The sequence below is a fragment of the Trachurus japonicus genome, chromosome 13 (genome assembly GCF_045865225.1).
Source record: "Trachurus japonicus isolate A0001 chromosome 13, Traja_1.0".
Classification (NCBI taxonomy): Eukaryota; Metazoa; Chordata; class Actinopteri; order Carangiformes; family Carangidae; genus Trachurus; species Trachurus japonicus.
In genome coordinates, this window is record NC_140919.1 from 623,593 (window position 1) to 651,459 (window position 27,867).

At 45.3% G+C, this 27,867-nt stretch overlaps 6 protein-coding genes across 7 annotated transcripts in view; 5 read left to right on the forward strand and 1 right to left on the reverse strand.

Annotated features, from left to right (window-relative positions):
- The window catches only part of LOC146975187 (protein NLRC3-like), a 145,525-nt gene that overhangs the window by 75,212 nt on the left and 42,446 nt on the right, over positions 1-27,867 (forward strand). The gene's annotated exons all lie outside the window — the stretch shown is intronic.
- LOC146975188 (stonustoxin subunit alpha-like) overlaps positions 1-27,867 on the forward strand; it is a 101,628-nt gene that overhangs the window by 60,828 nt on the left and 12,933 nt on the right. The window lies entirely within an intron of this gene.
- Positions 1,148-19,019, reverse strand: LOC146975191 (LYR motif-containing protein 9-like). 2 transcript variants are annotated; one of them, XM_085794364.1, is made up of 4 exons: positions 18,737-19,019; positions 4,376-4,510; positions 1,384-1,476; positions 1,148-1,305 (listed from the first exon to the last, which is right to left on the reverse strand). In XM_085794364.1, exons 2-4 carry the CDS (start codon positions 4,499-4,501, stop codon positions 1,288-1,290), a joined length of 237 nt encoding a protein of 78 aa, XP_085650490.1. In that variant the 5' UTR covers positions 4,502-4,510; positions 18,737-19,019; the 3' UTR covers positions 1,148-1,287. The 2 variants fall into 2 exon arrangements, with proteins under 2 accessions (XP_085650490.1, XP_085650489.1); XM_085794363.1 differs by having other exon boundaries at positions 4,376-4,547; positions 18,737-18,780.
- LOC146975192 (uncharacterized) lies at positions 13,019-17,465 on the forward strand. Its single transcript, XM_085794566.1, has 6 exons — positions 13,019-13,204; positions 14,195-14,407; positions 14,721-14,792; positions 14,895-15,405; positions 15,615-16,024; positions 16,400-17,465. The coding sequence occupies exons 2-6, from the start codon at positions 14,267-14,269 to the stop codon at positions 17,177-17,179; spliced, it is 1,914 nt and encodes a 637-aa protein (XP_085650692.1). The 5' UTR covers positions 13,019-13,204; positions 14,195-14,266; the 3' UTR covers positions 17,180-17,465.
- Positions 24,070-25,071, forward strand: LOC146975193 (uncharacterized). Its single transcript, XM_085794567.1, has 4 exons — positions 24,070-24,119; positions 24,224-24,337; positions 24,521-24,599; positions 24,760-25,071. The coding sequence occupies exons 1-4, from the start codon at positions 24,070-24,072 to the stop codon at positions 25,069-25,071; spliced, it is 555 nt and encodes a 184-aa protein (XP_085650693.1).
- On the forward strand, positions 25,073-27,479 carry LOC146975194 (protein NLRC3-like). Its single transcript, XM_085794568.1, has 2 exons — positions 25,073-26,922; positions 27,041-27,479. Exons 1-2 carry the CDS (start codon positions 25,073-25,075, stop codon positions 27,216-27,218), a joined length of 2,028 nt encoding a protein of 675 aa, XP_085650694.1. The 3' UTR covers positions 27,219-27,479.

Genomic DNA, 27,867 nt, shown 5'->3' on the forward strand with positions numbered 1-27,867 from the left:
AAAATGTATTTAGCAAGAATTTGATGGTATATGTTTACAGTACTGTTTACAGTCAAACGTTTTCATGCACTGTAGGCTCAATTTTTGCTTAATCAAAAATCGGTCTGGAGATGCTCTGTAGCAAGTTTGGTGTCAATTGAGCAAAAATTGTGGGAGGAGATACATTTTAAAAGTTTTACAGTTATTGAAAAAAACAGAGTGATGGACTTCATAATTTGTAATAAGTTTAAGTGGACAAAAGTTTCAGCAGTATTGAGGCTACATTGTGGTGAAGTTTCAACACTGTAGCATCTACCGCTGGTTTGGTAGGAATTTTTAAAGTTTTTAAATTTAAACGCTTATTGTGCCCCCCCTGGGAGGGGGGGGCACATGTCCTTGGAGTTGAGTGCATCTGGCATGGGACTGAACCTTTGTGCAAAGTTTGGTGAGTTTTCGCCCATGGGAAGTATGACTTCCTTGGAAGAAGAAGAAAGAAAGAAAGAAGAAGAAGAAGAAGAAGAAGAAGAAGAAGAAGAAGAAGAAGAAGAAGAAGAATTCCTAGGAATACAATAGTGTCCCGGCAGCTTAGCTGCCCGGACCCTAATAACACAAACAAGTGTGAGAATACAGTGGCTGCATTGACAAATACACCAAAGTTATCAAACCATTCTAAATACATTGACGTGACCTCAAAAGTCACAATTTTTAAGTTGTTTTTCACGTTTTACATACCTGTGGAACAGTAAGAAAGTGTCTGACTGTCTCAAACACCATTTTATTCTGCCTCCTAGTGTATGGGAATAGGATGGGCTTGAGTCAGGAGTTTCTCACTGAACCTGGTATCACAGCGCCACCTATGGTCACAAAGTGGAATGACAACAAAATGACCTGTATGGGAGTCTGACTCAGGATGTAACTGAAATAAATGAAGATAAAGAGAAAGAAGAAAATAAAAAATAAGGTGTGTGTGTATAACATCCTACTAATGAGAGGCTCTTTTTTCCCGCCCTCTACATATAACGTGAAGAGGCTGAGAGAGACGTTTACCCTGACTTGTTGTGTCCTGTTTGTTAAGAACCAATAAAACCATTTAATAATAAAAGTGTCAACCCTCATGTTGAATAACCTCTGTCCTCACACTGTCAATGAGACCAAGGAGCCACAGTCAGCGAGAACAACTTTATTTAAAAATATCAAACGTCACTAAATCACATTTCAGTCTGAACAGTTTTTACACTGATATGAATATTTATCTGATAGAAACAATGAGCTTCATAGTTGATGTGAGCAGCTGCTGCCTCCTTCTCCTCACTTCTTCTTGGTGTACTGCAACCACAGAGAGGACAGACTGACGTGTGTTGCTGACAATATTATTATTATTATTATTATTAATAATAAACTCACTTTATCTAGAATCCAGTCAGCGTCTGTTATCGCTCTCTGGATGATCATCTGGATCCTCTCTGGGTCGTCCTCATCTGAGTGACTGGTGTAACCCTGGAAACACAAACTCATCAATCAGGACACTTTATTAATAATATTATCATCATGATTATCATTATTATTTCTCTGGTTTGAGTTTTTCCACTGTGTTTCTTTCCTTCATTTTTAAAATCTGAATGGAAGAATTGGACGTTTTGGACGAGAATAACTGATAATAATGAAAATAATCCTCAGTTTCAGACTTAATCCTGGATTTTCTCAGGTTTTCCTGATCTGTGTGTGAATGTGTGAATGCAGCAGCAGCAGCAGCAGCAGCAGCAGCAGCAGCAGCAGCAGCAGCAGCAGCAGCAGCAGCAGCAGCAGGGACCTGAGGAGATCAGACAGGCGATCAGTCATTGTAGTGGCTGTTTGTGGAAACTAAGAAAAGCTTCAAATCAAACTTTAAACCCTAAAGAATCAAAGGGCCACTGCTGCACCATGGGTCGTGGTGTAGACAGCTGAGAGAAACATCATGACCATGCAAAGTCCAGTTTTAACTACAAATAAAACAGAATCTGATCAGAGTTAAATCAAATAAATCAATTCAGGAAAATCAAATCTAAACTAAATATTAAAGTAAACAACACTAAATACAAACAATGAATAAATAAACAGCTGCAACAGTTTGTGTTTGTTGACGTGTGTTTACTACTGCTGGCTGTCAATCAAACCTCCCTCATGGATAATAACCTGTAGTGACATCATCATCATCATCATCATCATCATCATCATCATCATCATCATCATCATCATCATCATCATCATCATCATCATCATCATCATCATCACTGTTACTTTAAAGGACAATTTCACTCTGGGCTGTATGTTCTTAACATTTCAGGTCTAAAAGAAGGAATCTGAAGGTTTTCAGTTTAATGTCTCCTGTTTTGCGGTAGTTATGGTCTGTCCCCGCGTTGCCACGGCAACGATGAATGGGAGCGGATTGAAGTTCTGCTGCTTAGGCTGTTTCCATCCCTCAAAGCCACAGACAGCGTCAGATGGAGACTCAAACATGCAGCCAGAAGTTTATTTACTTCAAGCTTCAAGTCCAGAGTTGATATTCCTGTGTTTCTGACACAAACGGGAGCTTCCCACTGCACCTGAACACACCGAGCGTCAACTTGGGTCTCGACTCCGCCAGACTTTGAATTAGATCTAGTTTTTACAAACATGTCGGCTTGTTGAAGTAAATAAACTTCTGGCTGCATGTTTGAGTCTCCATCTGACGCTGTCTGTGGCTTTGAGGGATGGAAACAGCCTAAACAGCAGAACTTCAATCCGCTCCCATTCATCGTTGCCGTGGCGACGCGGGGACAGACACAACTACCGCAAAACAGGAGACATTAAACTGAAAACCTTCAGATTCCTTCTGTTAGACCTAAAATGTTAGGAACATACAGCCCTGAGGTGAATTTGCCCGGAATGGTCCTTTAATGTTTTCCTCCACATGATGTTGAAGATGAAATGACAGTGACAATAGTGACTCCTCCCTCCCACCGGAGCCCCACATATTTATTCTCTGGTGCCCCGACGTGGAGAAATGAAATAAAAACACAAAGAACAAACAGGAAAACAAACGACAAACTCACTGAACACTAACAACATCTGATCAGGATCAAATCAATCAATCAATTCAGGATCATCAAATCTAAACTCAACACTAAACATGTGACATCATCAGACTGTCCATCTAACCAGTCTGCAGCTCCATCCAGCTTCTCTCTGCATCCTCAGCTCAGAAACCGTCACTAGAGAGAGTCGAGCACGAACAACATCAATTAATAACTTTTATGATAAAAAATTATAATTTAGATATCAAGAATACGCTCTCAAAAATATATAAAATACTAGGAGACAGTGAAGAAACACAAGACCTAATTAGGACAAAGTGGAATCAAGATCAATCAAGTACAAATAGAAGACGACGATTGGAAAAATGCTTATAGCACAATACACAAAACAACAAGTTCTGGATATTGGAGGGAATTATCATGGAAGGTATACGGTACACACGTTTTTTCATTACTCCAAACATACAGTCTAAATTCACAACATCCATTACCTCAGACTGTTGGCCAAATTGTGGGGAGCACCATGCGAACCACTCACATATTTTCTATTTTGTCCATCACTAAAACCTTTTTGGAAAAAAATTATGGAATCTTTCTTTTCAATTTTCCAGTTTAAAAAAACACTGGAACCGAAATGTATAGTTTTAGGAATAACACCAGCCGAACTTACAACAGAAAAAGACAAATATTTATACAGAATACTTAGAATAACAGCTTTGAAACAAATCACAAGAAATTGGCAAAAATCTATCTCACCTTCTTTTAACAACTGGAAATTAACTGTAAACAGTATTCTGGAAATGGAAAAAATGACATACAGAGTCGGAAAACAAGAACCAGAATGTCTGAAGAGATGGAATAAGTGGTTTGATTATATAAATAAATAAACGGATGTTTTCAGCTCTGAAGAAAGGTTTATTAGATTTCTGAAGAGAACAAATCTATGTATGTATATATTGCAATTTTTGTTTCTATCTTATGCCCTTTTTTCTTTTTTTTTCCCAACTGTCTTTGTCCCCCCCCCCCTTTATTATTAATATTCCCCTTAAAATTATATATATTTATTTTTTATTCTTTTTTTTTTTGAATCCATCTATTTTTCACTTTTTTCTTTGATGTTTTTCACACACACACACACACACTAAAAAATGTTTTAAAAAATGTCATAAATGTTGCAGGAACGTGCCAGTGACTGATAAGATATGTGCTGGAATATGAACTTGAATTCTGCAATAAAGTATAGTGTGTGTGTGTGTGTGTGTGTGTGTGTGTGTGTGTGTGTGTGTGTGTGTGTGTGTGTGTGTGTGTGTGTGTGTGTGTACCTGAGCACCTCACCACCTCACCTGTCGTACGGCGTGTGGATAGTGTTGCTGCATGGCCGTGTTGGGCAGCAGCCTGCAGCACCTCAGGAGATATGGATAGAGCTGCAGCGGGGTGTGGACCAGCTCTGCTCCAGCTAAAGGTGGCATCCCCTCCTCCTGTGGAGTCACAGACAGCAGCTCTGAGCTTCAGCAGCTTCACAGTCACAGTCAGGAAGAAGAAGAAGAGGAAGAAGAAGCTCTCGGAGATGTAGCACCTGCTCAGGTCTATACAGCTACTGTTAGCTAACACACTAACAACACTTTAACACACCAGCAAAACCATCAGTGAATGGAACAGACGTCCAGAGCACCTCAAACACACCACTGCACTGCAAAAACTCTAAATCTTTCTGAGAATATTTGTCCTTTTTCTTGTCAAAATGTCTCATTTCTAGTCAAACCTAATCTCTTTCCATTTAAAATAAGACTCATCACCTAAACATTAACTTGTTTTTAGATCATTTTCACTTGTTTCAAACAAATATTCACTTGAAATAAGTAGAAAAATCTGCCAGTGAAAGTAAGTTTTTTGTGCTTGTAATAAGAAAGAAAAAGTTGCTCCACTATCAGATTTTTCTACTTATTTCAAGTGAAAATCAGCTTGAAAGAAGTAAAAAGTGTCTAAAACAAGCTACTTTTTAAGTATAATGAGATTTGTTTTGACTAGAAATGACATTTTGACTAGAAATAAGAGAAATATTCTTGGTAAAATATTAGAGTTTTTGCAGTGTGACTACCTCTGTTTTACTCGTAAGGTCAGAAACTGGATTGTGAGTCAGCAGTCGTGGACCCCTGTACATAGGAGACCAGTAGGTACCAGTAGGGATGAGACCCTGGTGGGCAGCCTCGTCCAGAGGTGGGTAGTAACACGCTACATTTACTCTGTTACATTTACTTGAGTAACTTTTTGGATAAATTGTACTTCTAAGAGTAGTTTCAATGCAGCATACTTGTTACTTTTACTTGAGTAGGCTATATTGTGCACACAAAGAGCTAATGGACAGTTCATAGATCTTTCAGAGATAGGCCTATGTAAGTTATTGTGGCTGAATTTGTCTTCATTTATGTTACTTTGTAAAAAAAAAAAGAAAAAAAGTCATTTAGGCTATTGTTTTAGTTGTTAAATGTTGTTCTTTGGCAATAACTGGATTTTTTCATTGCTATTATATTTTTGTGTATTTGATGAGGCCTACATTTACGCGCTGATCATTAAAGGAACAAATCAGAGGTTACTCAGCAGTTACTCAGTACTTGAGTAGATTTTTCACCAAGTAGCCTACTTTCTACTCTTTCTCAAGTAAATGTTTGAATGGCTACTTTTTACTTTTACTTGAGTAACATTATTCTAAAGTAACTCTACTCTTACTTGAGTAGAGTTTTTGGCTGCTCTACCCACCTCTGGCCTCGTCCCTACTGGGCATTCTCAACCTGACAACGCAGTGCCAGCATCAAACTGGAACTGCATTAGGTCACCTTGTAACGCGCAGCCTTGTTCTGGGCTGAACATTAGCTATCCAAGGGGTTCATGGAAAAATAGATTTCATGTAAAAAATTAAACAAACGAAACGTCACCGTGGTGCAATTTAACATAAAGACCGGCGTCTCTTTTAATTTAGACGGGCTTTCCCAGCTCGGCCACTCTGAGCGCAAAATGATCACCAAAATAAATTAATTACATACAATGTGCGAAAAAAACCCCGGTCTTTACACTTTGTAAATTAAGTAAATAACCCCCCCAAACGAAATATCACTTATTGAACCGAATGGTTCACGATAAATATGTCCACAACACGTCACAAACTTTCCGACACTCAGGAACAATAGGCTACAGCGCCGAGCGGCTCGTGCGCCGGAGGAAAAACAAACAAACAAAAAGAGTCGGTCTCACCCCGTTTACCCGCGGTCCTGTGTGTCAGTCCACCGGGAACAGAGTTAACCAGGAGGGAAACTCGACTGGCTTCCGCCAGACCAGGAGGGAAACTCGACTGGACTCCGCCAGACCAGGAGGGAAACTCGACTGGACTCCGCCGGACCAGGAGGGAAACTCGACTGGACTCCGCCGGACCAGGAGGGAAACTCAACTGGCGGCTATTGCTTAGTCCGTGTCTCGGCTCCGTCCGATACTACGCAGTCTAAGTTACACCGCTCTCCCCCATCTACCGCCAGCCGTCCACCATCTCCTCCGACCCTCACCAGGTGTTCTCCTCCCCCCGGTCCACGTCACATCCTCCCTTTATCCCCTCGGCCCATCAATTTTTCTATTATTATTTTTAATAATTTCAAGGCACCCACACTACCCATTTAGTTTACAGACCACATCACACATCAGGCAACCAAGTGCACTTTTCTTTTAAACCTTTGTCTGCACACTGTACATTTTATTTCATATCAAGGTGACGCTGTCACAGATCCCCCCCCCCCAGCCGGAGGTATCGGAGGCTGAACCCCGAAAAAGGGTTTCAGGTTGACCACGTTGACTGTGTCTACCCTCTTACTCTGGTCGTTCGCCTGTATCAGGTAGTTTATGGGGCCTAACTTTCTCACCACTGTCGCTGGACCTGACCATTTAGGCGCAAGCTTGGATGAGAATCCGTCTGATGCCTTGGAAAGTGGGTGTGTGCGGACCCAGACCTGGTCTCCCAGGAGGAGTTGTACACCTCTCCTCCGGGTATTATAATACCTGGCTTGTCTGGCCTGACACACTCCCACTCGCCTTTTCACCTCCTCAGCCATCTCCTTTTGCCTCTCCAGGAGCTGGTAGGGCGACTGCTGGGGCGAAGGTGGTGAACCAATCAATCGCTCCAACGGGCCTTTGAGGGCTCTTCCCAGAGCCAGCTCTGCGGGAGATCTACCCGTAGTCTCATGCTGGGCGGCGTTGATGGCAAAGCGAAACTCTCGGATCCACTGATCCCATTTGTCATGATGGTCCCCAACATAAGAGGCAATCATGGTTTTGATGGTTCTATTAGAACGTTCTGTTAGATTGGCCTGAGGATGATAACTGGTAGTGAACTTCTGTGTCACCCCCCAGGTCTTACAGAGGTTAGCCATCTCATGGCCAATGAACTGAGGCCCCCGATCCGTCACCAGCTCCTGCGGGACTCCGAACCGGGTAAAAATCTCATCCTTGAGGATGGGGATGATGCGAGGGGATTTGCTGTCTTTGAGGGGAAACATTTCAACCCACTTTGTGAAGTAATCCACAATCACCAAAAGGAACTTATTGCCCTTCTTACTGCGAGGGAATGGTCCCATAAGGTCCATACCAAGCTTCTCCCATGGACCTTCGACTGTGGTGGGCTGCATGAATCCGGCTGGCTTTTGGTTGTCAGCCTTGTATAGCTGGCAGGTCTGGCAGTTCCTGACATGATTCCAGACATCTTTCCGAACCGTCGACCACCAAGCTACGTCAAGGACCCTAATCAGGGTCTTTAGTCTGCCCAGATGGCCGCTTAAGGGATGGCCATGAAAATACTCCAGGAAACTGGGTACGAGGGCTTTTGGTACCACTAGTTGGAATTTCTCACCTCCCTCTTTTACAGGCGACTTCCGGTACAGCAGGCCCTGTACCAATGTAAACCCCACCCTTCCGGGTCTACTCGTGGTGGACGCGACCTGCTTTACCCTCTCCAAGATCTCAGGATCCTTTTCCTGAGCTTCTCTTATCTCCGCCAGTGAAGTCGGGAGATCGGAGGGAGAAGGGGAAGTATTTAATGCCACCCAGGCTGCAGGGGCATTTTGCTCTGATACAGCCCTCGACAGGGCATCTGGGACAATATTTTGTAACCCTTTTCGATACTGGACCCTAAATTGAAACTGCTGGAGCCTCAAGATCCATCGTGTCAGCCTGGAGGATGTTTTAGGGCAGTTGAAAGCCCAGGTCAGGGCCGCATGATCTGTATAAACAGAGAACTCCTTTCCCTCCAAATAATGTCGCCATTTCTCAACCGCCCAGACAACGGCCAGGCACTCCTTCTCGGAGGTAGAATAGTTGCATTCCGCTCCTCGCAACCCCCTAGACGCGTAAGCAACCACCTTCTCCCCTTCCTCAGCGACTTGCACCAACACCGCCCCCAGCCCAACCTCACTGGCATCGGTGTGCACCTCAAACGGAAGTCCGTGGTCAGGCTGAGTAAGGATAGGAGCACTCACCAAGGCCTGCTTCAACTGTTCAAAGCTCTGCTGGCATTCTTCCGTCCAGGTCCACTCCACCTCCTTCCTCGTCAGACGATGCAGGGGAGCGGCAAGGTTAGCAAAATGGGATATAAATTTGTGATACCATCCGACGAGTCCCAGGAAGCGTTGCAGGGCCTTGATGTTGGTAGGTGTCGGATAGGCGGTCACTGCCAACGTCTTTTCGGGATCCACCCGCACGCCTTTCTCCGAGACAACATGACCGAGAAACTTAAGTTCACTACAGAGGAAATTGCACTTTTTGAGATTCAGGGTCAGATTGGCCTCACTTAGCTTCTCCATGACATCATTGAGATCCTTCAGGTGCTGTTCTGTTGTGGGAGAAAAAACGATGACATCGTCAATGTACACAAAACAGATTCTTCCTCTGAGGACCCCCAGCACCTTCTCCATAAGGCGCTGGAATGTAGCCCCGGCATTTTTCAATCCAAACGGCATGCACTTAAACTGGTAGAGGCCAATGGGGGTAATGACCGCCGTCTTGGCTTTACTCTCTTCCGCCATCGCCACCTGCCAGTATCCGGACTTTAAATCCAGGGTGCTGAAAATAGCAGCCCCGTGCATTGACTCCAACAAATCATGGATGATGGGCATGGGGTAGGCGTCCTGGTGCGTCTTGGCGTTCAGAGGCCGAAAATCCACACAGAACCTCATGGACTTGTCAGGCTTTGGAACCAGGACCACAGGTGAGGCCCAAGCGGACTGGGAGGGTTCTATGATGCCATCTTTGAGCATCTGCTCCACATGGTCAATAATAATTTGGCGTTTGTAGGGAGACACCCTATACGCTCTACAGCGTACTGGCACGTTATCAGTAACAAAGATCCGATGCTCTTCCACAGTGGTTGCCCCTAACTTTCCTGAACACACCTTTGGCCAGGCCTTGAAAAGCTCTCGGATTTCCAGGGGGTAACTGGAAAAATCCAGAACAGGGTCGATCTGGCTGGTACTCACCCCTGGGAGAGGGAGTGCCATGATGAGACTCACACTGACCTGTGGGCTCGGTTTTCCAGGGTTCTGAGAGAGGAAAGAATAGAACGTGTACCCTCTCGGCCCCTTCACTCCATACGTTAGATCACCCAGATTTATAATGGTGGAGGTCTTGGTGAGAAAATCTAAACCTAGGATGATAGGGAACGCCAAGTTGTCATCCGCTATTATGTATGTCTCTATCGACCACATCATGTCATGCCAGTTGTACAGCAACTGAATTTTGCCAAGGGCTCCATGGCAGGTCTTTCCATCAGCCAGGGCAAAGCTTTGGTTCTCACTTGGCCTCAGTTGTTCCCCCTCTTGCGCCACCTGTACCCACTGGCTATGCCTCATCAGAGAGTAAGTACAGGCGGTATCAAAAACAGCCTGACACTGTCTTCCTCTCACCTCTATCGGCACATGCAGAAGAGATGAGGTTTTCTCTTTTCCACGCCGCACCACAGTCACCACATCCGCAGGCTTCTTTGACGTCCACTTCTCTGGTGGCTTTTTTGCCATTCTCCCTTTTGCTTTCTGTTGGTCCACCTTTCCCCAATACTCCTTAGCAGCCGTGCAGTCCTTCTCCACCAACGTGCCCACGGAAACCAGCTGCTCCACGGTGGTGACGGTGCCCCGGAGGCACCCAGCAATTCTGGGGTTGCAGTTATTGAGGATTTTCCTCACTAACTCAGTTTCAGAGATTTCAGGCTTCCACCGTAAACAGAGTGCACGATAGTCATAGGCAAAATCTCTCACACACTGTTCAGGCAGCTGCACCATATCCCTGAGCTTCTCTTCGACCTCTGCGAGGTAGTCAGGAGGAAGGAAGGCGGCCTGAAACGCCTCCTTGAACTCCACCCAACTATGGACCTTACTTTTGGCTACACTCCACCAACTATGGGCCGGCCCTTTAAGCACACTGGATAAGGCACCAACTAGCTCTGCATCACTCAACGGCCGTACCGCAAGAAAGGTCTCACATTGATCAATGAAGTTTAGAGCATCGGCTACCTCCCGAGACCCGCAGAATGAGGGAAAGTCGATGTGAACAGCAGGTTTTGAATACACCACTGCCGCTCCAGTGACCTTGCTGGGGGACGCGCTGAAAGGAGCAGTGATATCCATCCCCTCCAAGCCTGACTGAAACATGGCCGGTGGCGTTAGACCAGAGGTTGGGGCCTGAGACTGTGTCTCTGTCCCATTCGAGCTCCTAAGGGGCTCTAGTGGCTCACTGAGGGAGGCAGCACCGAAGGCTGGAGGAGACATAAGAGGAAGTCCGCTGTCAAAAGTGACATTAAGGGATGGAAGCTGACCATGATAGGCCACGTGGCGGGGCTGTTCATGGCTCAGAGAAGCTGCGTCGCTGGTGGTTGGAGCCCGCGACCCCCCAATGGCGTTGGGGTCTGGAGTGGAGCGTCCCGGGGCTGGTACGGGGCCCCTAGCTCCGAAGAGGGATGCGGGGACCGCTGTGCGACTTACACGCTTCAACTGCTGAATCTCTGCACTCCACTTCTCATCCCTCCTCTGCAAACACTCCACTAGCTGGACCTCAAACTGCTTGAGAGTGCTCATCACCCGATGCTCCAACTGTTCAATGTTTGTGTCCACATAGCCCCTGATGCTGTCCTCTCTGTTCAAGGTGCTAGTGACTGAGTCGCGAAAATCTTCTTCCAAAATGTGCACCTTATCAATTACTGTCTTTAGCTCCTCCCCAAGGGTAGAGATGGCAGGCAGACCAAGGTAAGAGGTGCTTTCTCCCTCCTCCACACCCTCTTCAGGGTCCGGCTCAGACAGATACAGTGAGCTAATCAGGGATGTTATCTCCCCCACAGGATTTCGCCTGGTAACCCACTCATCTCCCCTATTCTCATGGTGCTGATCTGAGGCTTCATGCACCGATGTGGGAGTAGACGCCCGTGTGCCCTCACTGGCAGCCTGACTGCCGGCATCAATTTCAACCAGGGGCAGATTCTCTTCAGTAGCCATCAGTAAAATTTATCTTAAAGAACACACTTATTTATAAACAATTTTCGGCAAAAGTATGTCAACAGTATGTCACTAATTAACCAGCATGTATGAATATTTCACACACCGTTACTCCCAAACACAAAAGCTTTTCATACACAGTTTACAATATTTCCCCAACGAAAGCGCTCCTTCATTTAATTCACTTCAAACACGTTATCTATTTCAATTCCCCATACTGGCCACCATCTGTAACGCGCAGCCTTGTTCTGGGCTGAACATTAGCTATCCAAGGGGTTCATGGAAAAATAGATTTCATGTAAAAAATTAAACAAACGAAACATCACCGTGGTGCAATTTAACATAAAGACCGGCGTCTCTTTTAATTTAGACGGGCTTTCCCAGCTCGGCCACTCTGAGCGCAAAATGATCACCAAAATAAATTAATTACATACAATGTGCGAAAAAAACCCCGGTCTTTACACTTTGTAAATTAAGTAAATAACCCCCCCAAACGAAATATCACTTATTGAACCGAATGGTTCACGATAAATATGTCCACAACACGTCACAAACTTTCCGACACTCAGGAACAATAGGCTACAGCGCCGAGCGGCTCGTGCGCCGGAGGAAAAACAAACAAACAAAAAGAGTCGGTCTCACCCCGTTTACCCGCGGTCCTGTGTGTCAGTCCACCGGGAACAGAGTTAACCAGGAGGGAAACTCGACTGGCTTCCGCCAGACCAGGAGGGAAACTCGACTGGACTCCGCCAGACCAGGAGGGAAACTCGACTGGACTCCGCCGGACCAGGAGGGAAACTCGACTGGACTCCGCCGGACCAGGAGGGAAACTCAACTGGCGGCTATTGCTTAGTCCGTGTCTCGGCTCCGTCCGATACTACGCAGTCTAAGTTACACCGCTCTCCCCCATCTACCGCCAGCCGTCCACCATCTCCTCCGACCCTCACCAGGTGTTCTCCTCCCCCCGGTCCACGTCACATCCTCCCTTTATCCCCTCGGCCCATCAATTTTTCTATTATTATTTTTAATAATTTCAAGGCACCCACACTACCCATTTAGTTTACAGACCACATCACACATCAGGCAACCAAGTGCACTTTTCTTTTAAACCTTTGTCTGCACACTGTACATTTTATTTCATATCAAGGTGACGCTGTCACAACCTTGGTGGGTAGCTCCATCCCTGTGGAGCTCCACTCAGGTCCCTTCTCCTCTCCTACATATTATTGTCACTGAACAATGAGCACTTTATGTGAAATCCTATGTACTTGAATGTATTTGATTTATTTTAAATACCCAGAACATCCCTGCACACTTTAGATAGGCACTCTACCTGTCACTTTGCACTTTATGAAATATCCTATGTACTTGAATAGCCTACTTATTTTAAATACTCACATCACTTTTTTTTTATTCAAAACTTTGTTTCACATTACAAAACATTTTTTCAAAATAATATGCAATATATAGGGGAAAGCCGGGACGAACGCTGCAGAGGGACGGTTGCAAGTCGGACCATTTAGCCTAGTGCACAGGAAGTAAATTGATTTCCGGTGACGTCACTATTTTCCTCGCCGCGCGAAATTCCGGGAGACAAACTTTCATCCAGTTTCATGAAGAAACCACGGAGATACAGCGTTTTGTTTGTTTTCCAGTCCTGTAAGTAAGATTTATCATGTTTGAGTATTTTCCGTTTGCACGACTGTGTGTATTTGGTGCCGACTGTTCATGGGTTTTATCTGTTAGGCTAATCTGTTGGCTATCGCTCAGTGAAGTTTACATTGAAAAACATTCATTAGCCTTTTTGCTAGTGAGCTAAACGTAGGGGGAGGCAGGAGAGGGACGAACGCTGCATGCTGCGTAATGCATGCGTGGCGCAGCGTAAATGCCTATATATGTTGCCGTTGTCTGCAGGAGATGCCCAGGATTAGAGTGAGAAAGACCTCCAGAGGTATCTACCACCCTGATGCCTTTCCCCAAGCATATCAGGCCGTTTTAGACGGGCAGTCTGTGCGTGGTGCGGCAAAAGTCCATGGCGTCTCAGAGACAACACTGAGACGCTTCATGAAGAGGAAGAGAGAGGACCCTGACGCACCGCTTCCAGGCTATAAGGCCCATAATAAAGTCTTCTCGAAGGAGAAGGAGGCTGTTTTATCAGACTACCTCCTCAAGGCAGCTGATATTTATTATGGCTTCAGTCCTAGGGAGGTAAGATTAGATGATGTTAAGTGCTGGCCATAATGCATTAGCTCAGTGAAGCAGCATAGTGGACCTATGTTAGGCTTGGTTTTAATGCTGTTCCACTGAGTTGATCATGCATTATGACCAGCACTTATAAATTGGCCTACAAGTTATATTGGGTCAGGTTCATGAACCATGTTAAGCAGGACTATTCCATTAGGCTACTGCCTTATCGTCCAAGTGAATTAGGCCTATATAGGCTAATAGGATGTTTTGTTAAAATCTGTAGGCTACATGGTCTATAGCTTAGTTTATTAAAATGTTTATTAAGTGACCCTTTTGATATTTTTATTTCAGTTTTGGCAACTTATGAAAATACAGTTGGTCTAGGCCTATTAGGTTTATAGGCAAACATCTAGATTCATGCATAGCCTGAATATACTTTTAATTCCCCTTTGATGTCATCAGGTTCGAAGGCTTGCCTTTCAGCTGGCAAGGGAGCATGAGTTAAATTACCCAGAGGTCTGGTCTGTGAGAAGGATGGCAGGGAAGGACTGGATGACTGGCTTCCTGGAGCGCAACAGTGCGCTCTCCATTAGGCGTCCTCAGCCCACCAGCCTTTCCCGGGCCACCAGTTTCAATCCTGTCAACGTCGCCAAGTTCTTCCAGAACCTGGCCAAGGTAGGGATATCAAGATAATTTATGATTATTTTGATAATCAAAATATCCCTGGCTGCTATTATCCTTGGGTGGAAGATTTGGCAAAAGATTTGGTAGGGTTGGAAAAAAAGACTGTAGACTGTCAAGTGCATTATATCAAGGTATCATGGTATTAGATAAGCAGCTTGAAACTAAAAAATTGAATTTGTCCCAGCATTATTTCACGATAATTTTAAATCTCCACAATATGATTATTGTGAGTGTTTGTTATAGTGTGTTGTTGTTGTCACAGTAGACTAATATAGAATGATTATTGTCCCATTGCTACTCTAAGGTCCTCGACCTACACCTTTTCGAGGCTAAGGACATATGGAACGTCGACGAGACCAGCACCGTCACCGTCCAGGTATTAAGCTTAGTTTAGTTTATTGTGATCATCATCAACATTATAAAAAAGATATTTCACAGTGTAGCCTAATGTGACTTTTCTTTCTGGTTGATGGAAAAGGTACCAGACAAGGTCATCGCCAGCAGAGGGAGGAAGCAGGTTGGGGCCATGACATCCGCCGAGAGAGGGACTTTGGTCACAATGGCGTTAGCTGTAAACGCCCAGGGAAACAGCATCCCACCCCACTTTGTTTTCCCCCGAAAAAACTACAAGGAGCACTTTGTGCTCGGGGGGCCCCCTGGCTGCATCGGCTCCTGCAGTGGCTCAGGGTGGATGCAGGAGAAGGACTTTCTGATTTTCCTGAAGCACTTTGTGCGTCACACAAGAGCTAGCAGGGAATCAAAAGTCCTCCTCCTGCTGGATAATCATGTGTCCCACCTCTCTGTAGAGGGCATTGATTATTGCAGAGACAATGGTGTGGTAATGCTGTCCTTCCCCCCACACTGCTCCCACAAGCTGCAACCTCTAGATCGCAGTGTCTATGGGCCGTTAAAGCGCTACATAAATACCGCCATGGACCAGTGGATGTCCAGGAATCCGGGCAAACCTATGACCATCTACGATTTACCTGGTATGATGATTTGTAATGTTAAGATTTGGCCTACCTTGATACAGTTCACTGACTCTACTGACATGAGTGGTCTGAAATAGCTACAATAACAAAAGTCACAATGATATAGCAACACTATACAAAACTAACAAATTGACACAGAGTAACTACAAACAACAACACACAACTGAAATTTCTTTTATCCTTTTTCTGTTTCTATGTTGTCCCAGGGATCGTAAAGACAGCCCTTCCATTAGCAGCAACTCCATCCAACATCACTGCTGGCTTTAGGTGCGCCGGAATCTGCCCGTTCAACCCCAACATCTTTGGTGACACAGATTTTGCACCTGGCTATGTGACCGACAGGCCAGCACCGGCTGCTCCTGCTGGTGAGGAGTGGGTGGTGCCGCCTGCTCCTGCTGGTGAGGAGTGGGTGGTGCTGCCTGCTCCTGCTTGTGAGGAGTGGGTGGTGCCGCCTGCTCCTGCTGGTGAGGAATGGGTGGTGCTCACACCTGTTCTGGAGGAGCCTCCTGTCAATGGTGCCACTGCTGTCCACGCATCTCCTGTCCAAGCCCAACTCCATACTGCTACTCCACTGGCTGCTCAACCACACCCATCTCCTCCCAGTGCCGCCACTCCTGTCCATGATGTCCAGGCTGCCCTCTCTCCACTGGCCGCTCAAGCACACGCATCTCCTCTCACTGCTGCCACTCCTGTCCATGATGTCCAGGCTGCCCTCTCTCCACTGGCCGCTCAAGCACACGCATCTCCTCTCACTGCTGCCACTCCTGTCCATGATGTCCAGGCTGCCCTCTCTCCACTGGCTTCTCAAGCACACGCATCTCCTCTCACTGCTGCCACTCCTGTCCATGATGTCCAGGCTGCCCTCTCTCCACTGGCCGCTCAAGCACACGCATCTCCTCTCACTGCTGCCACTCCTGTCCATGATGCCCAGGCTGCCCTCTCTCCACTGGCTTCTCAACCACACCCATCTCCTCTCATTGCTGCTGCTCAGGTACATGCCTTGCTGCAGACAACCAACGATCAGCTACAAGCTACTCTGCAGTCCACCACCACTCACCACACTACCCAGCAGGCTAATGCCACAGCACAGCTGCATGCTACGCTGCTGGCCATCTCCTCCCAGCTGCTAAGTATGCAGAAAGCTGCCGCTGAGGTCAACCAGACCAGACCAGCAGAGCCGATAGAGAGGCCTGTGGCTCAGGCTCCCATTGAAGCCCAGGCTGAAGTTCCACTTCCAAACGGCCATGTTGTCATTGCTGAGGTCCATGCTGTGCGACAAGCTCTCACATCTCCAAGCAACGCTACTCCAGAGGCCACCACGTTTAACCCAGAGGCGTCACGACCATTGCCAAAGGCTGGACCTAGGAAGGCACAGAACCGAGGGAGAAAAAGGAGCTCTGTTATCCTTACAGATACCCCAGTAAAAGAAGCTTTGGAGGAAGAAAAACGGGCCTCGACAGCCAAAAGAAAGCTCAACCTCCCCAAGGCTGCCCCTAAAGCAGCTGTCAAAAAGTCTGGAGTGGCATCTAAAGCTGGCAGAAAATCTGCTGCTGGGCCTTCAAAGGCCAGCAAGAAGCCGCCTGCCACACCGGTCATTGCTGAGCCTGAAGATGAAGTGGGTGAATTGGAATGCCCTGTCTGCAGGGAGAGTGATTATATGAGTAGGCCTCAGGTATGGGTTGCGTGCATTGTCTGTCATGAGTGGGCACATGAAGCATGCACAGATCAAGAGCAAAGCTACGTGTGCCACAAATGTGAGGATTTTGATTAGACTAAGCTGTTATCCATAGTATTAATATGGTCATACTGTTTTCTTATGACATCTGCAATCTCCATAGGGGCATGCCCAAAAATGCTGAGGTCAAGTAAAAATACAGAGGAATTTGAATGTTCAATCTACATATTTTCTTTAAGGAGCTTGTTTTTTTTTGGTGTTTCACCGTTTTGAAAATTTCCAGTGGTTTAAGCTATAGAAATTAATCAATTTCACTGTTTACATTAAGACTTGAAAGTTAATGTTTGCACTCTTATATGAATATGCAATTACAATGTGTCAATGGTGCGTTTGTATAGTGTCTTTGTCCAGGTCACTTTAAAGAGATCACATCACACACAAAGTGAGCATAAGTTTATTATTTTCTACTTGTTTTAGAGAATGTTTTAAGAATGTTTTATCTCTTTGAACTATGCACACTTACCCGTGCCCATGCACCTCAGTTTAATGTCTGCACTATGGGGGGTGAAACCTGTAGATGGTGCATTATCTTCTGCCTTAGTGTGCATTACATTCCCTGTCTCTCTCACACTCACACACACACCTGTGAATGTTTGCACTATGTGGGGGACAGACTTGTTGTGGCCTATTAGGTCACTTGAAAAGGAAAAAAAGCACTTGAAACCCATTTAATGTGACGGTGCCCTTTTATACGTTATAGAGGTTCAAGCAACTTTTATGTGAATAAAAAGATGTTTTTTATCATCTTAGTTTGGACCTCCATTTGTCTCTGAATGTTTTATTGTTGGCATAAAGGCTGTGATTTTGTCAGTCCATGACCTAAGGCTGTTGGTAGAGAACTATGATCAGAACAGTTATTCCCTCATCTATGATAAACAAATGAAACAAATTGGCTCCAGTTTGACCTGAAAATGGAGAGGACATGCAACCTACACAAGGGTAAGGATTGGAGTCATTTCAGACAATGTTAGTATTATCATGATAAACGTATTTGAAAATAGAGATAAAAATTGTCTCTGAGAACTCTACTTATGCCTCAATCAGCGTTAGATGACCTAGTGGCTTGATAATGATGTTTAATTCAACCATGCGGGACGGTGGGCGCGGCCGCTGGGTCGGACGGCGCTTCAAGGGGGTCGAACGCCGTGCCGCGCGGCGATCATCCCCCGTGGCTGCACCGTCCGTCCCGACAGACTTGCGACGCGGTAATATGCGCGATGTCACTTTATTTGCCGATCGCACCCGATTCGTTTCACCAAAATAGAAAAAAACGGTGGATAATGTTAGAAGACAAGTGTATCTTTTTCACAAAAACGTATGGTTACTTAGGATTAAATACTCGCGGTGCAGGGAGGGAATTAGAAAAATATGCGTCAAACGACCCGGTTCTCCCCTAAAGCACATCTATATTATAATACGCCAGGGGGAATTTACAAGTTTACAAAAAAATGTTCAAGTTTTCACATATATTAACAGTCTTAATCGCTTTCTGGTTGCTTAAAAATCTGATGGAGGTTATGTATTGCTAGAGCTCACCGCTAAGAGCAATAAAGGAAGGTTTTTTTTTTTTAAATATTTTTTTAATGCACTTACATTTCAGTTTAAACTCTCTGTTGTCTCCATCAGTGTCTCTCAGACGTCTTCTCCTCCTCCGGAGACTTTCCATAACAAACCGTAGTCGGATCATGGATGTGTTGAGTCGGATGTGTCGTCATCTGTTTGTCTGGTGTCATGTTTCCACCACACGGAGCGGTGTCGCCCCCTCGTGTCGCTTCATGGAGTCCTGCAGCGTCCTGGAGGAAACTGGAGATGAGTTCAGACACAGAGTCACTGACAAGCGGCGGACTGGAGATCGATATTATCATTAATGTTTTAACTCTTTATGGTTCAGTAGTAGAAATAAACAGCAGTAAAAACACCAGTCTGTCTACTCAGATTACAGAAGTGACCCCCCCTCCTCCACTTCCTCTTTAAAGTTTACTTTCACTTTCACCCAGCGGTTGTGTCGCAGTTTGTTTCCCCGTGTGAAGGTAAGGTGAACAGTCTGGATGTTTTCCTCGTTAACACCTGTCGTTACCTGAGTTCTCTGCCTTTAACTTGTGGTTGTGTTGTTGTTGTGTTATTATAATGTTACTGTAGCTGAGTCAGAGCTGCAGCTGTAAAGTCTGGACCGACAGAACCGTGTCCTCCATGTTGTGTGGATGTTGTGGGTAGAACCGTGTCCTCCATGTTGTGTGGATGTTGTCGGGAGAAGCGCTGGAATAAGAGCAGAAGCTGTTACTGCCTATCACTGATCAATACTGATCGATACTGACCACTTCATGTTTTTGTCTTGGTTTTCCTGAGACTTTATTGATTATTGATTTTCCAGTGATCAGTGTTCTTAAGAGTAACCAGGATTGGGAGGGTTACTCTGAAAATAATAGTCCTGTCTGCGACAATTACAGGTAACCTGTTTAAAAAGTGTAATAAGTAATTTACTCAAGTCAAGTCAATATAAAACTCGCCAGTTTTCTAGACTACCGCTCATTTCCATGTCAAGTTAGTGTTGTGGTCGCTGGGGTGTGCCTTATGTCACGTCAACTTGCTGCTGAGAGTCACGTACAGGATGTGTGTGTCAGAAGAGGCAAGGGGGGGGGGTCAACTTGTAACTGCTGAGGTTGTGTAAGTGTTTGAATTCATCAAACCACAGTTGAATATGTTATTGGTGGAGCATCCGATGTGAGACTCATTTATTGATGACTTAATTTAAAGGGGCCACAGTAACCTATCATGTGTAAGATCAAATTCAGTGTTGAAGGCGCTCAGGCACGTGATTTTGAAGTAAACTAAAAGTAATCCAGAAAGTATTCAGAATACATTAACTTGTGACTGCTGAGGTTGTATCAGAGTCTCACGTCAGATCCTCCACCAATAACAACTTAAACTGGTTTGACAAATTCAAACACATTTATTGATGATTTAAAGCAGATATCAGCTTCACGGCCGTTTCGGCTAATGCTGCGTTCAAGGCAGGCTTTTGAAACCGTAAGTTACAGCTTCAAGTCACAACTACGACTTGGTAGCGTTCCAGGTAACCCGTAGCTCGTGTTTTTACCGTCCTGTTGTCTGTGAAAGTTCCCTATAACGGCCACTCGTAACTTCCGACCCTTGAACTCGTACCAGATCGAACTGGTTTGACTTCACAGGAAGGAAAAACACAAAGTACGAGTTTCCTTGAACGCACCATGAGTTAGCAGCCCCCGCCCTTGTCAGGCATCAATTGGTCCTCGTGCTACGTCACCACATTCACGCGCATCCCTTGGCTGCACACACAGCCCTTCATGCCGTTCTCTCCCCTCATTGGATAACACTTGTATCCCACAAGGAAAATTTTCTCCTCGGGTTACAGCAGAGCAGAGTGACGGAGAGACTCGTGTTTAGGCTGAAATACTTCATGTAAGTGATTGCTGACGGAAAATAGGACTATTTAGGACTTATATTAACAAAAACATTCCACTGATATCTGCTTTAATCTAAAGGAGCCACGGTAACCTAAGATCATGTGTAAGATCAAATTCAGTGTTAAAGGCGCTCAGGCAGGTGATTTTGAAGTAAGCTAAAAGTAATCCAGAAAGTATTCAGAATACATTACTTTACTTGAGTAATCCAAATACATTACAGATTACAGATTTTGGGACATGTAATTAGTAATCTGTAGGGGAATACATTTTAAAAGTAACCCTCCCAACACTGATTATACTGTATATAATAAAATAAAATAATCTATTCAATTTCAATTCATTTATTTGCTATGGAGGACCTACAACATTCAGCACTCCCTCCAAGGGGGTGCGGCTGTACCCAATTGCAGCCTTAGGCTGATTTACATTGTTAGTCCCCCTGCCGGATGTTATTAGGCACGGTCTAATACTATATTCTTGTGTTTGTTTGTTGGTGGGGTTTAGGGGAGGGGAGGCCGCCTCTGCAGCAGCTTATAAGGGCTCAAACAGGCGATCGTGGGCTTTGAGAGGTTTTGTTCATTCACAAGAGCTTGTTAAAAATATAAATAGACCCGACTTCTAACGGAGACTCGGCTTTTATTTGCTCAGACCAGTAGCCAGACTCGTCCAGCAGGGGAGAACGGCATCTGTTTGAGACTCGGTTTTTATTTGAGAATTTACGGTTGCCTATAGCAACAATATACTCCATGATTTAATCATATCGTTACCTTTGACTCTGGAGTTGAATTAGTACCGTGTCTTCTTGTTTCAGATCTGGTGTTATTTTGTGTCGTGTCATCTCTCCCATGAGTTTTTCTTTTTCAAAACTGAAGCATGTTTATGAAGAGCAGCACGACGCAGCACTGTCCTCCTGTGGTTGAATTCACCGGTCTATTGTCAGTCTCGTGTAGGCAGTTGTCTGCAAGAAGTTGCACACTGTAGTGAGAGTGATACGAGCGTTTACAGTGCAAAAAAAAACAACTTTTCATCCCGACTGCGTCCCGGGGTCTATTAAAGGGATAGTTCGCCCAAAATTCAAATTTCACTCATTATCTACTCACCCTCATGTCGACTAAGGGCTGGGAGAAGTTTCAGAGTCCTCCGTGGCTTCTCTGAGTTGAGAACTGGGCTCACTTTTCGTCGTCTAAAAAGACACACCAAAAAACATCCAAATACCTCCATACTGCTCGTCTGTAATGTCCCTCTTGTATTGAATCCCCAACATGAGAAATTGTTCCGAAAAAAATGTAATAAGTCTATATTTTAAGCTTGTTTGTAGCGGAAGCTCCCAGCACTGCTCTTCCTGGTCCGTCCAAATCTCGAGTGATTTGCGCCGGCGTCAGTGCAAATCGCACAGTGGAGCTTTGAGGTGAAATAAGTCTTGGCCCAGTTGTTGTGTGTGTAATAATCAGCTGTAGCTTGTTTGATCCAGTGGTTTTCTACAGGGACGCTGTCCACACAGAGACTGTGTCACATCAACTCAGTGGATCTCAGTCCTTGTGTGTGTCAGTGGATGGAAACAGTGGTCCATGGATCATGTTGCTGGGCTGCAGCTTCATGACGCCATCTAGTGGACTGATAGTAGAAGTACAGCAGCTGATGGCAGCTTCCTCTTCCTCACTGCTGTGTGACTGCATTCAGCTGACACTGATATGAAGCAACAGACTGAAGCTTGATTTCAAACATACATTTGCAAGGTTAAGCTTAAAACAAATGTGTATTTCTGTTGCAGGTGTAAAACTACGGCATTCACAAAGCAAGGAATTGAAAAATTGTACAAGTATGTCTCAGTTTAAGAAAATGTTTAAAAAAGAAAAGATAAGCGTCTACAAAAAAGAAGGAGAAAGAGAAAAAGATAGACGAGTGGTGTTCTGTTTGTTTTCTTGTCACAACTATGTTTCATCATCTTTAACATTTTGTAATAGGGTATAATATTGGTGTTGAAGCAAGCCAATGTTATTATAACAACAGAGAGGGGCAGGTATTGTAAGTTTTCTTCATCCTGCTCCTTTTCATTCATGTGCAGCTACATTTTGTAATTTTGTGCAACCTTGTGAAGAATGTAAACCATGAATGGAATAAACCAAAATGAAATGAAAAGCAGAGAAAAAGAGCCAATCAGTGGAGGAGCAGCTGGAGACATGATGGACATGTGAGCTGCTGTGCAGATGAATGATGTGTGTTTCCTCTGCAGGTGAAGCTACAAAGTGTGTGTGAGCTGATGTGGATGTGAGCTCAGCAGCATGGATCAGTGTGAGGACAGAGAGGAGGGAGCCCCTCCCTCTAAAACCAAGAGCCAGACCACAGGTCAAAGGTCAGATGAGCATCTCTAACTGTCCATGACTCAGATCACTGCTCCATCATTATTCACACTCAGCTCTGTGTGTGTTGTGTTCAAGACCAAAGCAGCATCACAAGCCACAGTCTGCTGGACCTGGACCTGGACCTGGACCTGGACCTGGATCTGGACCTGGACCTGGACCTGGACCTGGACCTGGACCTGGACCTGGACCTGGACCTGGACCTGGACCTGGACCTGGACCTGGATCCAGTGATGAGTCCATTGGTCGTCGTCAGTTTAACAAGAAGCAAGCTTTTTTTGAAAGGTCAGAGTTTAAAACAGTCAGAAAGACTTTTCTCTCTAAAAGTCAGTTGTTGTGTTTATTAAAAGGTTGAAGATATTTCTCATCAGTTTTTCTCCAACATGCACATTTATCAGTTGTGTTGTTGTTTCAGGATCCAGCAGCAGAGACCAGACTCTCCTGAACCCAGCTGTCTGTCTTTAAAGAGCGATGAATCAAAGGACTTTCACATTACCTTTAAAGGAGGACGTGGATCAGCTGATCAGATGTAAGAGACAAAACAACATTTCAAAGTTTTTGAGTTTCTGTTGAACGTTCTTCCTGTGGAGTCACATTTCAATGATTCTCATTAAAAACTGAGTTATAACTCAGACACACGTTCAGTGAATGACTGACAGCATCCCATGCATCTTTTTTTCTGTTATTGCATCCACTGCTGACGCTACTAAATATAACAGCTGCTTTTTGTTCACTTTCTGCAGCAGTCGCTCCACTTCAACACTAAACTTCTTTTTATGTTTGGAGTCCGACGCTCCCTATAGATTTTTGTTTGGGCATTTTAACTTTCCTTCTCAACTCACCTTCTCTGGCATTCTTGATTGAACAAGACGTTCATGAATCTGACGTAGAGGTTGCATGTTCTCCCCGTGCATGTGTGGGTTCTCTCCAGCTTCCTCCCACAGACCAAAGACATGCAGGTTAACTAGTGACTCTAAATCACCCATAGGTGTGAATGTGTGTGTGTATGTTGGCCCTGTGATAGACTGGTGACCTGTCCAGGGTGAACCTGCCTCCTGCCCAAAGTCAGCTGAGAAAGGCTCCAGCTCACCCTCCACCCTAGTGAGGATGAGATGTATAGAAGATGAATGAACTTAAAGAGATATTGGTGAATGAGGCCCATTGTTACAACATGTAGGAAAAGGAACTCATTCACATTTCTAACCCTTAAAATAACTTTGCAGAGAATTCTGTTGAAAACCTTAAACTGTTTAACATGAGTTGTGTTGTTGTTTCAGGATCCAGCAGCAGAGACCAGACTCTCCTGAACCCAGCTGTCTGTCTTTAAAGAGTGATGACTCAAAGGACTGGTTCATTGAGTTTAAAGGCGGACGTGGATCAGCTGATCAGATGTAAGCTGTAACTGAGTCAGACTCAGGTTATTGTAGAAAAGAACCAGTTTGTACGACGTGTTGTTGGACCAGGTCTGAAACCAAAGTGTCTCTGTCTGTTGTGAACGTCCTCAGGGGACATATAAAGTCCATCTTGTATTATCTCTCTGTCCTGATGTTGACTTGACACTGATTCCTCCACAGAGTGGACCAGGAGAGCTCAGAGGTTCCCAGTGGTCAGTCTGCCCAGCAGCATCAAACACACCTGGACTCCATATTTATGGTGAGGACATGTCCAACAGCTGCTGTTACATCTGTTGTGTTCACCATCATCTCCATGCTGCACTTTGACACCAGTGGATTGTCAGTCTGTCCAACATGGATCTGATGTTTGGCTCCATGGTTTTAGTTTGATGCTGTCACTCATAGAGTTTCTGTTCCAGCTGCTGGAGGAGAACATGGTCACTTTTGTCAAGAACGAGCTGAAGAAGATCCACAAGCTTCTTAGTCCAGATTACCCAGAATGCTCAGGGAGTCAGAGGGAGGATGAGGAGGTGTTGGACGGTGAGGATGAAGAGCAGAGGAAGAGCAGCAGAGAGGCATTAGTGAAGATCACAGTGAACTTCCTGAGGAGGATGAAGCAGGAGGAGCTGGCTGAGCGTCTGCAGAGCAGTAAGAGGATTTCTCTAAAGATTCAACATGATGGACAAATGAGACGTTCACTGACATCAACACATGGAGGGAAACAGAATTAAAATGTTATATTTTCTTAATGAATTTTACTGTGTTTTTGTTTATGCAGGAACTCCTGGTCCAGTTTGTGGACGTCAACTCAAATCTGTCCTGAAGCAGAAGTTCCAGTGTGTGTTTGAGGGGATTTCTACAGCAGGAAACCCAACCCTTCTGAACCAGATCTACACAGAACTCTACATCACAGAGGGAGGGACTGGAGGGGTCAATGATGAACATGAGGTCAGACAGATTGAAACAGGGTCCAGGAAACCAGACAGACCAGAAACAACCATCAGACAAGAAGACATCTTTAAAGCCCCACCTGGAAGAGACCAACCAATCAGAAGAGTGATGACAAAGGGAGTGGCTGGCATTGGGAAAACAGTCTTAACACAGAAGTTCACTCTGGACTGGGCTGAAGACAAAGCCAACCAGGACATTCACTTCACATTTCCCTTCACCTTCAGAGAGCTGAATGTGCTGAAAGAGAAAAAGTTCAGCTTGGTGGAACTTGTTCATCACTTCTTCTCTGAAACCAAAGAAGCAGGAATCTGCAGGTTTGATCAGTTCCAGGTCGTCTTCATCTTTGACGGTCTGGACGAGTGTCGACTTCCTCTGGACTTCCACAACACTGAGATCCTGACTGATGTGACAGAGTCCACCTCAGTCAACGTGCTGCTGACCAACCTCATCAGGGGGAAGCTGCTTCCCTCTGCTCGCCTCTGGATAACCACAAGACCTGCAGCAGCCAATCAGATCCCTCCTCAGTGTGTTGACATGGTGACAGAGGTCAGAGGGTTCACTGACCCACAGAAGGAGGAGTACTTCAGGAAGAGGTTCAGAGATCAGCAGCAGGCCAGAGAGATCATCTCCCACATCAAGACATCACGAAGCCTCCACATCATGTGCCACATCCCAGTCTTCTGCTGGATCACTGCTACAGTTCTGGAGGAGCTGTTGAAGACCAGAGAGGGAGGAGAGCTGCCCAAGACCCTGACTGAGATGTACATCCACTTCCTGGTGGTTCATGTAAAACTGAAGAAGGTCAAGTATGATGGAGGAGCTGAGACAGATCCAAACTGGAGTCCAGAGAGCAGGAAAATGATTGAGTCTCTGGGAAAACTGGCTTTTGAGCAGCTGCAGAAAGGAAACCTGATCTTCTATGAATCAGACCTGACAGAGTGTGGCATCGATATCAGAGCAGCCTCAGTGTACTCAGGAGTGTTCACACAGATCTTTAAAGAGGAGAGCGGCCTGTACCAGGACAAGGTGTTCTGCTTCGTCCATCTGAGTGTTCAGGAGTTTCTGGCTGCTCTTCATGTCCATCTGACCTTCATCAACTCTGGACTCAACCTGATGTCACAACAACAAACAACCTCCAAGAAGACTGAAACAACAGGAGTCAAATCTGCAGAGACAAAGTTCTACCAGAGCGCTGTGGACGAGGCCTTACAGAGTCCAAATGGACACCTGGACTTGTTCCTCCGCTTCCTCCTGGGTCTTTCACTGGAGACCAATCAGAATCTCCTACGAGGTCTGATGACACAGACAGGAAGTGACTCACGGTCCAATCAGGAAACAGTCCAGTACATCAAGGAGAAGATTGTCGAGACTCCCTCTGCAGAGAAAAGCATCAACCTGTTCCACTGTCTGAATGAACTGAATGATTGTTCTCTAGTGGAGGAGATCCAACGGTCCGTGAGTTCTGGACGTCTCTCCACAGATAAACTGTCTCCTGCTCAATGGTCGGCTCTGGTCTTCATCTTACTGTCATCAGAAGAAGATCTGGACGAGTTTGACCTGAAGAAATACTCTGCTTCAGAGGAGGCTCTTCTGAGGCTGCTGCCAGTGGTCAAAGCCTCTAACAAAGCTCTGTAAGTGTATAGATAAATTGTTGGATTCATTCATCATTATATAAAAACACTTTTGTTTTTGCAACAGGTCAGATAATAAACTCATTTCTTCTTTAATTCCTCATGATCATCTCTCCAGACTGAGCAACTGTAACCTCTCAGAGAGAAGCTGTGAAGCTCTGTCCTCAGTCCTCAGCTCCCAGTCCTCTAGTCTGAGACACCTGGACCTGAGTAATAACAACCTGCAGGACTCAGGAGTGAAGCTGCTGTCCGGTGGACTGGAGAGTCCACACTGTAGACTGGAGACTCTCAGGTGAGGATCCATCCAGCTGTTTATCTGATGCCACTTGAACACAGCAGCAGGTGTTGACAGAGGGTTCCTGTGTGTTGTTGTGTGTGTTCAGTCTGTCAGGATGTCTGGTCACAGAGGAAGGCTGTGCTTCTCTGGCCTCAGCTCTGAGCTCCAACCCCTCCCATCTGAGAGAGCTGGACCTGAGCTACAACCACCCAGGAGCCTCAGGAGTGAAGCTGCTGTCTGCTGGACTGGAGGATCCAGACTGGAGACTGGACTCTCTCAGGTATGGAGAGGCTGCTGCAGCCACACACACTGTCTGATAGGAGGAGGAGCTGGAATTTTCTATGGCCCCGTTCACACCTGGTATTAACATATGTCTCAGGTGATCCATGCTTTGATGACATCAGATCCCATCACTCAGACCATATCCAGAGTGGTGTAGGCCACAGTGAAGCTCCGCCCACTCCACTGACGTCCTCTGTCAGTCTGACTCGTCCCAACACAGTTTATAAATATATCACGTGACGTCACACAGCGGTCGCAGCCGGTCACAGAGCCATATTGGGTACTTCCAAAGGCAGTCTATGGGCTGTGACATCAAATCTCACAAAAAGATTGGATAAACCTTTTTTTTATTACACGGCTCTTTTGAATGTCACATTCCGATAATT

Excerpts from the sequence above, each read along its gene's own strand:
- LOC146975193 (XM_085794567.1), top strand. The coding sequence starts at position 24,070 with ATGAATGAACTTAAAGAGATATTGGTGAATGAGGCCCATTGTTACAAC. Across the intron at positions 24,338-24,520 it reads CGTGGATCAGCTGATCAGAT|AGTGGACCAGGAGAGCTCAG; the intron begins GTAAGCTGTAAC and ends ATTCCTCCACAG. Across the intron at positions 24,600-24,759 it reads ACCTGGACTCCATATTTATG|CTGCTGGAGGAGAACATGGT; the intron begins GTGAGGACATGT and ends TTTCTGTTCCAG.
- LOC146975192 (XM_085794566.1), top strand. The coding sequence starts at position 14,267 with ATGGCAGGGAAGGACTGGATGACTGGCTTCCTGGAGCGCAACAGTGCG. Across the intron at positions 14,793-14,894 it reads CCAGCACCGTCACCGTCCAG|GTACCAGACAAGGTCATCGC; the intron begins GTATTAAGCTTA and ends TTGATGGAAAAG. Across the intron at positions 16,025-16,399 it reads CTCCCAGTGCCGCCACTCCT|GTACATGCCTTGCTGCAGAC; the intron begins GTCCATGATGTC and ends GCTGCTGCTCAG.
- LOC146975194 (XM_085794568.1), top strand. The coding sequence starts at position 25,073 with ATGTTATATTTTCTTAATGAATTTTACTGTGTTTTTGTTTATGCAGGA. Across the intron at positions 26,923-27,040 it reads AAAGCCTCTAACAAAGCTCT|ACTGAGCAACTGTAACCTCT; the intron begins GTAAGTGTATAG and ends TCATCTCTCCAG.
- LOC146975191 (XM_085794364.1), bottom strand. The coding sequence starts at position 4,501 with ATGCCACCTTTAGCTGGAGCAGAGCTGGTCCACACCCCGCTGCAGCTC. Across the intron at positions 1,477-4,375 it reads ATCCACACGCCGTACGACAG|GGTTACACCAGTCACTCAGA; the intron begins GTGAGGTGGTGA and ends TTGTGTTTCCAG.